Source organism: Phalaenopsis equestris, unplaced genomic scaffold (assembly GCF_001263595.1).
Source record: "Phalaenopsis equestris unplaced genomic scaffold, ASM126359v1 Scaffold000036, whole genome shotgun sequence".
In the NCBI taxonomy this organism is placed as follows: Eukaryota; Viridiplantae; Streptophyta; class Magnoliopsida; order Asparagales; family Orchidaceae; genus Phalaenopsis; species Phalaenopsis equestris.
In genome coordinates this window covers 4,895,349-4,908,523 of record NW_018164478.1, presented here as the reverse complement: position 1 = coordinate 4,908,523, position 13,175 = coordinate 4,895,349, and the positions used below count along the sequence as shown (strand labels likewise).

General features: G+C 33.0%; 1 protein-coding gene across 4 annotated transcripts in view; it reads right to left on the bottom strand.

Moving 5' to 3' along the window:
- Nucleotides 1-808: 808 nt before the first annotated feature.
- LOC110018774 (kinectin) overlaps nucleotides 809-13,175 on the bottom strand; it is a 29,156-nt gene continuing 16,789 nt past the window's right edge. For all 4 annotated transcript variants that reach the window (XM_020716205.1, XM_020716209.1, XM_020716207.1 and 1 more), the window contains exons 9-16: nucleotides 4,522-4,728; nucleotides 4,253-4,456; nucleotides 4,054-4,176; nucleotides 3,645-3,932; nucleotides 3,451-3,549; nucleotides 2,897-3,363; nucleotides 2,491-2,537; nucleotides 809-1,009 (exon numbers count right to left, since the gene is read on the bottom strand). In XM_020716205.1, coding sequence (XP_020571864.1) covers nucleotides 2,504-2,537; nucleotides 2,897-3,363; nucleotides 3,451-3,549; nucleotides 3,645-3,932; nucleotides 4,054-4,176; nucleotides 4,253-4,456; nucleotides 4,522-4,728 — 1,422 coding nt within the window. In that variant the 3' untranslated portion in view covers nucleotides 809-1,009; nucleotides 2,491-2,503. The remainder of the gene's footprint in view (nucleotides 1,010-2,490; nucleotides 2,538-2,896; nucleotides 3,364-3,450; nucleotides 3,550-3,644; nucleotides 3,933-4,053; nucleotides 4,177-4,252; nucleotides 4,457-4,521; nucleotides 4,729-13,175) is intronic.

The window sequence follows — 13,175 nt, the reverse complement described above, 5'->3', positions numbered from 1 at the left end:
TGTAAGGGCAAATGGGTGATGACACTGAGAGCCAGTTGTTGCATGGGATCCAAGAAATGACACAGAGGCGATAGGAAAATAAGAGTGAAGATGGCACGAATATGAATGCATTCGTGGTCAATGGCAAAATGTAGTGAGAATACATTACAATATGCGACCATCAAGGAATAAATCATAATTCAAATCAACACAACAAACAACACATTTATCTAATTAGGCTACATAAGAACGCTGGGAATGGGAGACTCATCATCTGAGCCACGATGAAACCAAACAAAAGCCAGACCGAGCAAGCAAAGCATTTCTATTCAATAAAATTGCAGTTTCGTTCAGGACAACAGCTTACTCGAAGATTCGAGATTTTTTTTTTTTTTTTTTTGGAAATTTTACATACATACCGCAATTCTTTCCTATTTTACATATCCAACACCCAAAGTTTGATATTTGCAATCATAACATCTAGATGTCATAAACCGATACATGCAAACGTGTATTTAACTTTTTAAAAAGATTGTAACGATGATATTTTTGAAGTGATGCTAAATATTCGAGTGGTATACATGTAATTAACAATGTTTGGGCGTTAGATATGTAAATACATAAGAATTATTTGGTATGTATGCAAATGCCCCCTTTTTTAAATTGATTCTATGATTTGATAATATGTCATATCATTCCCTAAAGAAAATCAAGTTAGGAGGAATGAATATTAAGAATTCCAAACAAATGTGAATAAAGAGCACATCATTTTCCAACTTGAAAATAATCTAAAATAACACAATCATTGAACACAAAAATGATGAGAACAGAGTGCTGAAAATTTGGCTTAGGGTCAGCTAAGTTATGGCAAGATTTTAATATTTTACAGAGTACATAAATGAATAAATCATAATTTATATGAACTTTTCTCCCTAATGTCATCTTATCAGATTAAGCTTTCATACTTGAAAACGAACCGAACAATAAACTATCCCACGCTCACTTGAGGGGTTCCAAAACCATCTAATACCTGCAGTTTACAAAAAATTCAAGAGGGATTCAAAATTGTTAAAAAAAAAAAAAAGAAACAGTAATTCAATAGTCACAAAAAGATTTATAGTTGCCATATATGAATAAAATCAGGAGCACCAATAAACTGAGAAAAATAATAATAATAAGAACAAGGGCTTTTTATATACATAGCAGCAGGAACATCTCTATTTACGTTATCACATGTACAATACTTTGATATTATGGATTTTGAATACTGAACTCTCACGTTAACGCCTCCATCAACATTAGGTGGAGCGCGACGGCCGACAGGCTCCATAGATGAACATGACGAGCAGACAACAGACAGCAGGGGAACGCTGATGACAACAATCAGCCTTCACTCGAAGTCGCTGCGCCTCCGCTCGATGGGATTGCTGCGTACAAAGACATCTGAAACTCCTTTCTTTCTCCTCTACCACCCCAGCCCCGCTGCTTCTCTGGTCGACGGGATCACGGCATACAAAGTCCTTAAAAACTCACATGACCCCATCTTTCTCCTCCATCTGCTAATCAATTAAACTGACAACAATAAATCCTGCAGCAACTTAAAATCCATTTCTCCTGCCACAGCAAAAATGCCATCTCTAAATCCTACACGGTCTTAAATCCCGACTTTGCTTTGTTTTACCTTAATCAGTATGGGAGGAATTAGAGAAATTGAAGCTTGGAAAGGCAGCGGGTGAGAGAAGATGGGAAAAAAATAAGGGCTACCTTCCTCAATGGTTTCGGGTATGAGACGGATGTAAGGAGAAGAAAAATGGAAGTTTCGGAGATCTTTGTTCCCCACGATCCCTTCGCTGCTTTCCCGGCTGCAGCAAAGGAGAGGCGAGGGACGGAAGCGTTTAAGGGAGGGGTTTTGCATTCAGAATCCATAATAATAATTTTTTGCGCGTGAGATACATAAATAACAAGGTTTCCCATACCATTTATGTAAAAACCCCTAATAATAAATAAGGAAAAAAATTACCAAAATATGAAATCTTGGCCTCATGCTATACATAAAGATAGCTTTCATTAAATCAAAGTTGCAATAAAATTATTACTCTACATAAACCAAGCACGGCTCTCCCATTAGCTCAAAAAGGGCAGCTGGTTTGAGCACAGAAGGTACTAAAAGCAATATAAGCAGCTAAAATAACAAGAAAGAAATTACCAATACGAGCAACCTAAATTTTGAAATTGCAGTTTCTAGACCTTGACTACACTAAAATCTAGAACAAGCTAAACCATGAACTCAAACAAAAGAAAAGACCACTACTAGATTAAAGATTGCAAAAACGCCATTTCGATATTCAGAAAACAATAAGCAGAATCAAAGTCCAAAAAAAAAAAAAATCACAGTAGCACAGCATATTAGCATTTATTTGTGTAACACCTATAGCTGAAAGAGATTTGGCTAAATAAAAGGTTCACGCCATTTATGGAATATAAATTGTAAACCATAGGAGCAGAACTTACACGAGAGGTGTCACTATCTTCTTGAGATCACCCTGACCCCAGAGGCCCTGGCAAAAGGAGACTATAAGCAATGGTGGGGAGGTATGATCATAATTTAGGCAGAAAAAAGGGGCATTAACCTACATACCACGCAATTCCAATTTATTTACATTTCTAACAACTAAACTTTACCTTTTAAATTTATGACACCTAAAATCTTTCACATCACATCAAAAATAACACCATTTTAACTTTTAAAAAGTGAAATGCACCTTTTCATGTATAGGTAAGGTGGCATTGCGTAAAAATTGAAGTATAGGTATTAGATATGTAAATACATAAGAATTGAGTGGCACGTATGTAAATCTTCTAAAAAAACATAAAAGTGATAAATCTTCCTAACTTTCTAAGCCACAAATATAGCTACCTTCCTGGTTTCTTTCCTACAAACACAACTTTTCCATTCGTTGATGCATTGTTCGAACCATTTCCTGCAAGATCGCTTCGATTAAACTGATCAGATATCGTAGAAATCAAACCGCTATTTTCACCAGAAATTTTTCTGCTAGAGAGAGTTATATCTGCCACTCCTTGAACAATATTAATGCTGACGCCATTTTGTTGTTGAGCATGTGTTTTTAAAACCTGAGAGCTTTTATCAGATAAATTTCCAGTATTGTTCACAGTAACATCTTTTAAGAATGAAGCAGAATTAACAACTTTTTTATTGCGATTGCTCTGAGAAATTGGGGTGACAGCAACTGAAGGTAATAGTGAAGAATAAGGAGGAGTTGATGCAGCAACCGCTGCAAGTTTTGCAACAGCTGCAGTAGCTGAAATAATTTCTTGAGCTCCTTCACAGAGATGAATATAGTCTCCTTCAATTACAAACAACTGAAAAACAAATCTCAGGAATTATAATAGCAGCAACAATAGTGGATAGATGTTTAAGAAGCTCCAAAAGAGGATGTGGAGACCTACTTCTGGATGACGAGACACGAAATCATCAAGCTTTCCATAGTGTTTCTTGTAATCATGCCAGTGAAGAGGTGCAATCATTTTTCCAAGCCTATTTGGCAACTATAAGCAACAGAGTAATATGCAGAAGGTTTATGATGAAGTAGGTGAAGACTAATTTTAGATCAAAAAGTTCTCAAAATATGAAGAAAACTTACGGTGGTGCTAATTTTGATTTGACCATCAGAACCAGCTGGAATTGCCCGAACAATGCAAGCCAAAAGTGCTCGTTCATCTAGAAGAACGGGCTCTTTTGCCGTATTTGTGGACATTGAGCTTGATGCTCCAATAACAGGAGCAGAAGGTGCAGGAATAATAAGGTTATCCTCAGCGCATTCTTCAGCACTGCTGGCATTAATGCCATGAATTTGAGCAGCACTTTCAGGCGCAATGGAAGCTAATTCCAAAACTTGCCGATGCGGTCCATTAGTTGCTGAGTCTACGGTCTGATCTAGGACATATAGATTATATTAAAAAAATATAAAAAGTGTAATCCTAGTAGATGTAATAAGATAGATAATACAATTTTTTAGGTGATAAATTAATGAAAATGACAGTTACTCAAACCTCTTGTTTACTTGTCTGCTCAGTTGGTTCAAATAATGGAGCATTAAATTTACAATTCTTGTTTGGTGTTGCCTGCTGCCTTTCTTGGGAAACATGATGAGCTTTATCAGTAGATTCGGGGACCTGATATGAAGTATTAAAAGGCTCAAAGGTTAAGGAAGGTTTAAGATTGGATAATTAACAGAATGATCATTCTAACCTTCATTTGTTCAGTTGACACAAATGTTTCAGAACCGGACCTCTGTGTTTGACTCATTGGAGAGCTAAGATATTCTAGATGAAGTACATTCTCTGTAGCAGAAAGCTCATGGCTATTATGAGAATGAGATCTAAGAAGATTATGCTCCAATTGCAACGGATGGTATTTGTCTTGATTCGGAACTTGAGAAACTTCTCGAACTACCTGCAAAAGAATCAAAGTTGGCATTTGAAAAATCCAAAAACTTTGAAATTTGAAAGAATGACTACCTGCTGCTCCTGCCAATGGTGGACTGGAATTACAGACATTGATTGAAGATTTTCTGGATGAGATTGAAGAATAATAGAATTTGTAGATGATACGGATTCTGGAAGTCCATGTTGGTGCATAACAAAAGGATGTAAAGCAGTCATCTGACCGACAGGAGTAAAGGCGCCCATCCCAAGTACAGGAGGATGAACAGGGACATGTTCAATCTGGAGAAAGAAATTTTCTAAGATCATAGTTCCAATCTTAAGATCACATTAAATGTTAATTGTCCAATTCATCATAAGAAAAGAAAAAAGAAAGATTGAATATTTACCCTGTTCAAAAAGTGTGTGTATGTGTGTGTGTGTGTGTGTGTGTCAAAGATTGCTGAAATAAATATTCTCAGACAAGCCATAAGGAGTAATATAAGGAACATATTTGTATGAAAGTTCACTTATAGAGTCATGAAGGTCTGAAGAAGTTGTATTTCTGGCAACATGCACATAGGAGGATGAATAAAGATGCCTACATTAAGCAAGTACTTATCACATTAACAGCCAACTAGTAAGTGCAAATCAATGGCTTTTTAAATATGCCACAAGATTCATAGGGATAAAAGCATATATCAAAGACCACATATGATGTGAATGTGATTACATTAAAACAAGTAAAAATAAAACAAAATTGCTCACGAATTGTATTTTAGACTGTCTGCACTATGAATGAGATTGTTGCAAGGTACAAGAACATCTGAGATCAAATATGTTCCAACTAACATAAATGTCACAAAAAATGATCCGACAGTAACTGATTGAAAGAAATTTTCAAACTACAATGTTTGATAAGAATCCACAGATAAAGATCTATCATCAATTGGATGATTAATGATCAAAATTGAGTGGATTCATGTAGTCGACACCAGACCTTACTACCTGCGGCGGCTGCTAGAAAGTTGCGGTTTTTCATATATATATATATATATATTTGTAATAGCCACCATAATTTTTTGAATAACAACTTCTTCTTCAATGATTTTACAGCTGCTTCTTTAAACAACTACAACTGCCCCAAACAGACCCTAATTCTATGTTTATCCACTCCTTTTATAAACACATTTTTTTTTTCTTTTATAGAAGATAACATCCCTATCTCAAAAACTGGATTATCTAGAAATATATGATACAGACCCAAGAGTATAACTCACAAACTATCTCATCAAGGGTGCATTGTATAATGAATTGTCAAAAATTACTCTTTTAAAACTAATTCAAAGAGAATTTCTGAATTCTGAGTGTTTTTACAAAGAGCTAAGTGCAATGTGATGTCCATTATAGTTTTCTTTTTTTTTTTCTGTTTCAATGTGCAAAGCTCAAAGAGAAGCAAACTTTTACAAATTTGAGCATTCATGGCCTGAATGTGATATAAGCATAAAATATATAAATATAATAGTCGTTTAAAAAGGCAAAATAAAACCGCATTAGTTAATAATTTTCAACGAATATAATGATACATCTATAAAAGTAGTTTTTAGTTATAAAAAAATCAAAGATATAAATAATTATGTGATTGAAAAGTATATAAAAACAAAAATTAATCAAGAGATTCAGTAAATAACCAGAAAACAGGCGGTTAATTTTTGTTTTTAATCTGAGAGTTGCAATCTCCAGAAGAAGCTTGTGAGCAAGAAGCTCTAAAGCCAACATCAAAAGTCAATAAGAAGCATATAAGAAATCAAAAAGCAATAGAGCATGAAGGCAATAAACATCAAGTAGTAACCGGATTTAGCGAAAGAAAGTGTAAAAATAAACCAAAGAGCACTAACTCAATGACTACACAAAAAAGTAAAACGAAGAGGATGTTGGTGCCTAGTTTTTATGGAATATGATAAATCAAACTATGAAATCTGATCCAAATTTTATTTGTAAGTTACATCCAAGCACGCAGAACTATTATGCAATGCAATAAAGTGACAGAAAACAATAGCTTTGTTGTGAGTATGCGGTTCCGAGGCAACTGATGTGTAGGCTCAATGCATCACATAACTTTGCTCATAAAAATTGCTTTTAATAGCATTGATCTTGAGTAGCAAGCAACTCTAACATATCAACCGAAGCTATAAAGATAAAATTATTTTTTTCATATTTTGAACAAAAATACCATCATCAATTGTACATTGACTTGCATCTCGAGGAACAATTCTTCCTAAAAACCAAATTAGTATACATATACAACATTAAAAACAACTAACGATACATCTTTTTCAGCCCACCAACATCAACTACTTAGGAAGTAGTAATGTGCCTTTTTGTTCCTTGCCTATAAGTTATGGGCTCTTTTATAAACATAAATTCTAGCAATCCGTAAAGCTTATGCCATGAATTTTTAATAGCAAAAATGTGGTTTACTTTCTCCTCTATAACTGAACTTTCAATTTTCCCTCCATTACAATTGCAAGCTAGGAATTTTTGTCAAATGGAAGAAGCTGTGTTTCCTTCATAAGTTTAGCAACTTGTATTAGCTTCAAGAACTCTAGAAGCTAATGAAGTCTTCAATTTTGTGTGAAGATATTCATGAAGCCAAACTATTCGAAAATAAAATTATTTCATTCAACAAAAATATCGGTATAAAATTATTTCATAGTAAAACTATCTTCATCTTCATTATTTTGCTTTCTAAAACCCTTCGACACTTCTGTTTAGCTATTGTTTCTTTGCTGCATCTAAAACATTTGTCTTAGAAAGCTGCATTTTACAACAAGGTCTACTAGTGCGTGGTAATTGCAAGAAAATTGCAACCCACTTTTTTTTAAACAAATATTTACAATACCGATATAACTTCCAAAACAGCTGATTTTCCCACAAGAATATTACAATCACCTATACAAAAAGCTGCAATCACCCTAATAAAGCATATAAAAACTTTGTAAAATGTATGCTTTCTTAAAAATTTTGCCTGTTATCTAGCCTCAGACTCTTTTATTAAATATAATATGATAGAATTGAGCATTATATTTTAAGCTCTATAGCTAAGTTAACACAATATAGTTTTTATATTGTGAAATCCACCACAATGAAGCATGTGAGCACTAATTCAAACAAGCAAATTCAATTTATTTCTATCTGAGTAATAAAAAATCATAAAACATGTTTCAGAAAGTAATTATTCTACTATAATAAAGTAACTCTAGCATTGCTTTTGCCATTAAAAAAAGATCTCGCAATTGCATTCTGACGAACCTCTCTCTCATGGTAGATAGATTCTCCTCAACATATTGTGGTCTTTTATTGATGGCTCACTTACTAGTAGCCAGGTAATGATAAAGCTCAGTTGTGCTACCTTATCAACATGAGGTTAAAAATACAAATTTATTTATTCCCTTAAAAATACAAATTTATTTATTCATTGTGGTCATTTGATTAGTCATTTGCTAAATGATTTATTCTTTGATGCTGAGAAGACCTAGATAATGTAAACGAACAGAGCATGAGTGAGACTAGTGCTTTCTCATGTTCAGTTCATTCAATTTTTTTAATTCAAAAATGTCTCGTAAATAGCATGCTTGTGCTTGATTCTTTGTTTGGTCGTTTTCAGGTTGTCTTCAGCTCAACTAATTAAAAAAATAATAAATTATAACATTTTTTTTTTTAATATAACATATAAAAAATCAATATAAAAAGGTTTTAATAAATATCATTTATTTAATTTTAATTATTTTGAGCCGAAACAAACAAAACAAGGTCCAGCAAATATCTACTCATGCTCAATTTATTTATAAATCAAGCTCAAAAAAATTGTTCGTATTAAAATGGATTCAAGTAGCCGACCCCACTTAGTAGGACAAAAGCTTGTTGTTGTTATATATGACATGCTTACTTAACAAACAAATTAAATATTATTTATTAACGGGCCAAACATGAGTTATTTAGAAACGAAGAACTTCTTTGATAGCCCTACTGGCGCTTATATACCAAATTAAGATATGAAATTGAATGTACATAGGACATTTGAAATTAGAAAAAAATTTGTAAAGATAAGAGCTGTCTGACACATAATTTTATTATAGTGACAGGAATCCATGAAAAATTTGATAAATTGTATTTGTTGTGGAATACTCCAATCTTTCATCTTCTAACCATTTTTGGATACATTGACAATTATTGTTACCATACCCATAATTGCTATAGCGCCTGCAAATGATATAATACCTAATAGAGAGGAAATACTTTGAGAAAATTAAAAAAACCGTCAATCAAAAGAAATACCATATCATAAGCAAGAAAAATAGCATAAATTAATTTAAATTTAACCTTCAACTAAACTAACTTATAACATAAGGTACAACTTTAATCCTAATTCTACTATCTAGAAATAACTTTATCCTTCATAAATCAACTCATAAATTAATAAGATTCAATTTAAAATTCAAAATAAAATTTTATTCAAAATATGTCCAAAATTTAAAAGGAATTAGTATTATGATATTTGCATCGCCATCTACCCATGATAGCTTGACTTTGTGTCAAGTATTCTTCTTTTCCTGAAATTTTCATTAATTGGCCTTATCATTCTTAACACCACTATCTTGTTATAAAACTATGTTATCCAAAAAAAATCACCAGACAAACAAGATTCCATCTTCTATAATGCTTGAAAAATGATATATACAAAGAAAATCGTTTGAAAGTATAGTGTGGTTGCTTGAATGCAAAATAGTAGGTTTAACAGTAAACGGTTCCAAGTGCCCCACTTGCTTTGGCAGCCAAACAAGTTTGTCAACTAAATAATCACTGTCAAGTAGCAAAACAAAAGCCTTGGTACGTAAATATCACATTTTTAAATACACTCAAAGAACGATGAATTTTAATTATTAAGCATTTCGATAAGGAAAGAGCAAAGAAAGATACATCAAAGAACCTGGCCAACTAGCTAGCCAAGATATTATAATGCCACTTCTTAAAGATCGTTGAAGCAGGATGATGAGGTGAAAAAATAATTGACTGGTTAGAGCAAAATTTCTTCATAAAAGCACAGATATAAGAAAATATCAATTAACATCGCACTATGGAAATCACACTAGAAGAAAACAGTAAACATTCTAGAATTTCATCATGTGGCCATCAAGATCATGCATAAACACAGATAAAAGCCTACCAGTACAAAATGTAAGGGAAAAAAATAATCTGAACTGCTTGTAGAGAAAAACACAAACAAAACCTAATTGATCCCTTTAATAAATTATTGATAGAAACAAGAGTAGTAAGAGTGAAAACTACAGAAATAGTATGTTTACTACAAAACTGAAGGTAAAACTCTAAAAAAAATTACTAAAATGTCAATAAAAATCATCAGATACAGAAACATATATTGTTGTTTCACATTATTCTTGAGTAATTATTAAATGATTGTTGCACCCACTCATACCCTTAATATGGAAAACTTCAAAACAAAGTTAAGGATTTTCCCCTCGATCTTCCAAAAGGATAGCCTCAATTGCGAAAATTCTTCTTGATTTCATATGATATAGATGATGGTAAAACCTCGTTTAAAAGCGTCACTGGCCAATCTAAAACCAACTTGATAGATTGTATTTGTTTTCTCGATACGTACAACCATCTATAACACTAGAATTTGATAATAATTTTTCATGTCTCAATGATAACAATTTTCCTTAACGATCTTTGATCAAAATCTTATCTTCAATTTGTTTTCTGATTTCCAAGAGAAAATTCTTTTTGTTATTCAATACTAAATTTTGCTTTATTTTATTTTAAAAATTAACTATTTCATCCTCAAAAGATAGTTATTTTCTTAATGAAACATAAGCCTAGTAGATGACTCATGATTTCCAATCCTAAGGACAAATAAATACTCATTTCAGCTTTAAATTTTTTATTATTAGTCATAAAGTTGATATTTTACATAATTTTAAAACACAAGTCATGAATATGCTTATATTTTCTTCAGGATGATCCATTTTTTCCAGCCATTAAAAAAAAAAAAAGTTTCTCCTTGAGTTTCTCCTTGAAGGAGGGAAAGGAAAGGAATGTTTCATATAGGCTAAAGTAGAATTTCTTCTAATAAAACCAATGAGAAAGAAATCTATCAACATTACTGATGTGGAATTTCCTTGGACGATGGATTTTGGATTAATATGTTTGGATTTAATCTTGCACAATGGATTTGGAAACTTGCAAACTACAAACTGTTGTGGCAGTAGCTCAAGCAGTGGCAGTTCATTATGTTCCATCATTAATTTCAGTATTGCTGTAGATGGAATATTTTCCGATGAATTAATTGAACTTATCTGCTTACTGTTTTGAAATTGTCCAGTTCCCTATTACAGCTGCCTAAAAGTTCCTGAAAACTTACTGCTCTATATCAACAATATCCAAAAAGCTGCAGAACAGAAGGTTAAACAGAATATCAACTAAAATAAGCAAAGCGTGTTAAGTCAACAAGAATCACAAGGCGAAAATTACATCAACAAGAACAATATGATAGGAACGAGATGAATTTCCGCAGAAATTTGGGCAGAAATAATATATTCTATTCCACCATTACCAAAATAAAACAATACAATCCTAAATACATAAAAGATATGATTGGATGAGGGCACATTATCACAAATAACATGTCTCAACTATGATGTGTGAAACACTGGATGAAGCAATTTTAAATGATAAGCCACCTCACCAATGCATTATGTGATAAGGAGCAAAATAGTATGGGGAGAGCTTCTCATTTATGTGACTAGCCAATGTATTTTGCAGATAGGGTCAAAGTTTTAAATACATTCTATCTAACACTGCAAATTGCACATCCTTCAATGTCATCAGCCTATTTCTTAAAAAATTATTGAACCTTCAATAAGTAAGCCTTCAATTCCGCTAACACATTGTCCATCTCTTCAAAATATTGATTCACCACAGACACCGGCATAGTACTACCTACCACCGCAAATTGCACATCCCTTCAATTAGGGTTGTCAATAATGCTCGTTATTCACAAACAACTCGTGTTTGATTAGTTTGCTAAACAAACGAGCCAAAAAAGAATTTTTTTTTTTGCTCTTGATATATAAACAAGCTGAACACGAACAAAATTTTGGCTCAAAATAATTATATATATATATATATATGAGTATTTTTTTAAAATAATTTAATTAGCTACAACGCTACAGAGTATTTTTTTTAAAATAATTTAATTAGCTACAACGCTACAAAGATTTATAAACAATTAAAATTATAAGTTAAAAATAGAATAAAAATAAATTAAATTTTATTTAAATGAATACTTTAATATAAATAACGAGATTTAACAACAACAACAAAGTCTTAATCATGCTACGTGGGGTCGACTACATGAATCCTTTTTCTCCATTGCGTCCTATTTAGTGTCATATTTTCATTTAGTTCTAATAATTAAGATCATTTTTTATACAATAAAACCCAAGTTTCCCTAGGTCTACCTCTGCATTTCTTAACATAAGTCGAATCTAAAACATTTACTCTCCTAATCGGATCATCAGATGGTCGACGTTTAAAAAAGGAGATTTAGATCTTGCATTATTTTTAACATTCTACGACTATGTGATTAGGGTTGTCAAAATAACTCATTGTTCGTGAATAGCTTCTGTTCGGCTCGATAAACAAGAGAGTTAAACACACAAATTTATTTAACTAGATATATAAACGAGCCGAACACGAACAACGATATTTTTTAACAAGCCGAGTCAGGACTAGGGCTTGTTAAAACGGTTTTTTGTTCTCATGCATGACTAGGGCTGCCAAAACGGTTTTTTGTTCTCGAACAGCTCGTGTTCTGCTCGCTAAGCAAACGAGCCGGTCAGGACTAGGGCTTGTTAAAACGGTTTTTTGTTCTCATGCATGACTAGGGCTGCCAAAACGGTTTTTTGTTCTCGAACAGTATCGTGTTCTGCTCGCTAAGCAAACGAGCCGAACAAACACAAATTTTATGTTCAAAATATGAATGAGTCAAACACAAACAGTGGTATTTTTTAACGTGCCGAACATGAGTTGAGCCCAAGCTCACTCGTGTTCGGTTCGTTTACACCCCTAACTTCAATATCATCAACCTATTTTTTCAAAACTTGTTGAGCCTTCAATAAGTAACCCTTCAGTTCCGCCAACACATTGTCCCTCTCTTATAAGTATTGATCTACCACAGATACTGGTATAGTATTGTGTCCAAAATGCATCAAATGTGGTGGTACACAACAATACTGGATTTTAGAAAAATTGGTCTGAGATATTGAATGAGATGAAGTATTCTACCAATATTCTATCCATGATAACCATTTAACCCATTACTTGGGTATGTCGTATACAAAGTAACACAAATAGGTCTCCATGCATTGATTAATGATTTCAAATTGTTCAATCAGTTTGTGGGTGAAACACTATTTTTCTTCACTACGATCGCTTGCATTCTAAACAGCTGTCGGCGCTATTTTTGTGGGTTTGGTTTGGGGGAGTGTTGCCCGTAAGAAGTTGTCGGTCGCCGGAATCGAAATCCCGTTGCCCGCTTCGGAAGGACGTTGAAGTATGAAATCGAACTGACCCCATATTTTTCATAGTTAAAAATGAAAGAGCACTGTACCTCAATACTTGTATTTATCCCGAAGAAAAACACGAGACTTGAGGGATGAGGCTCA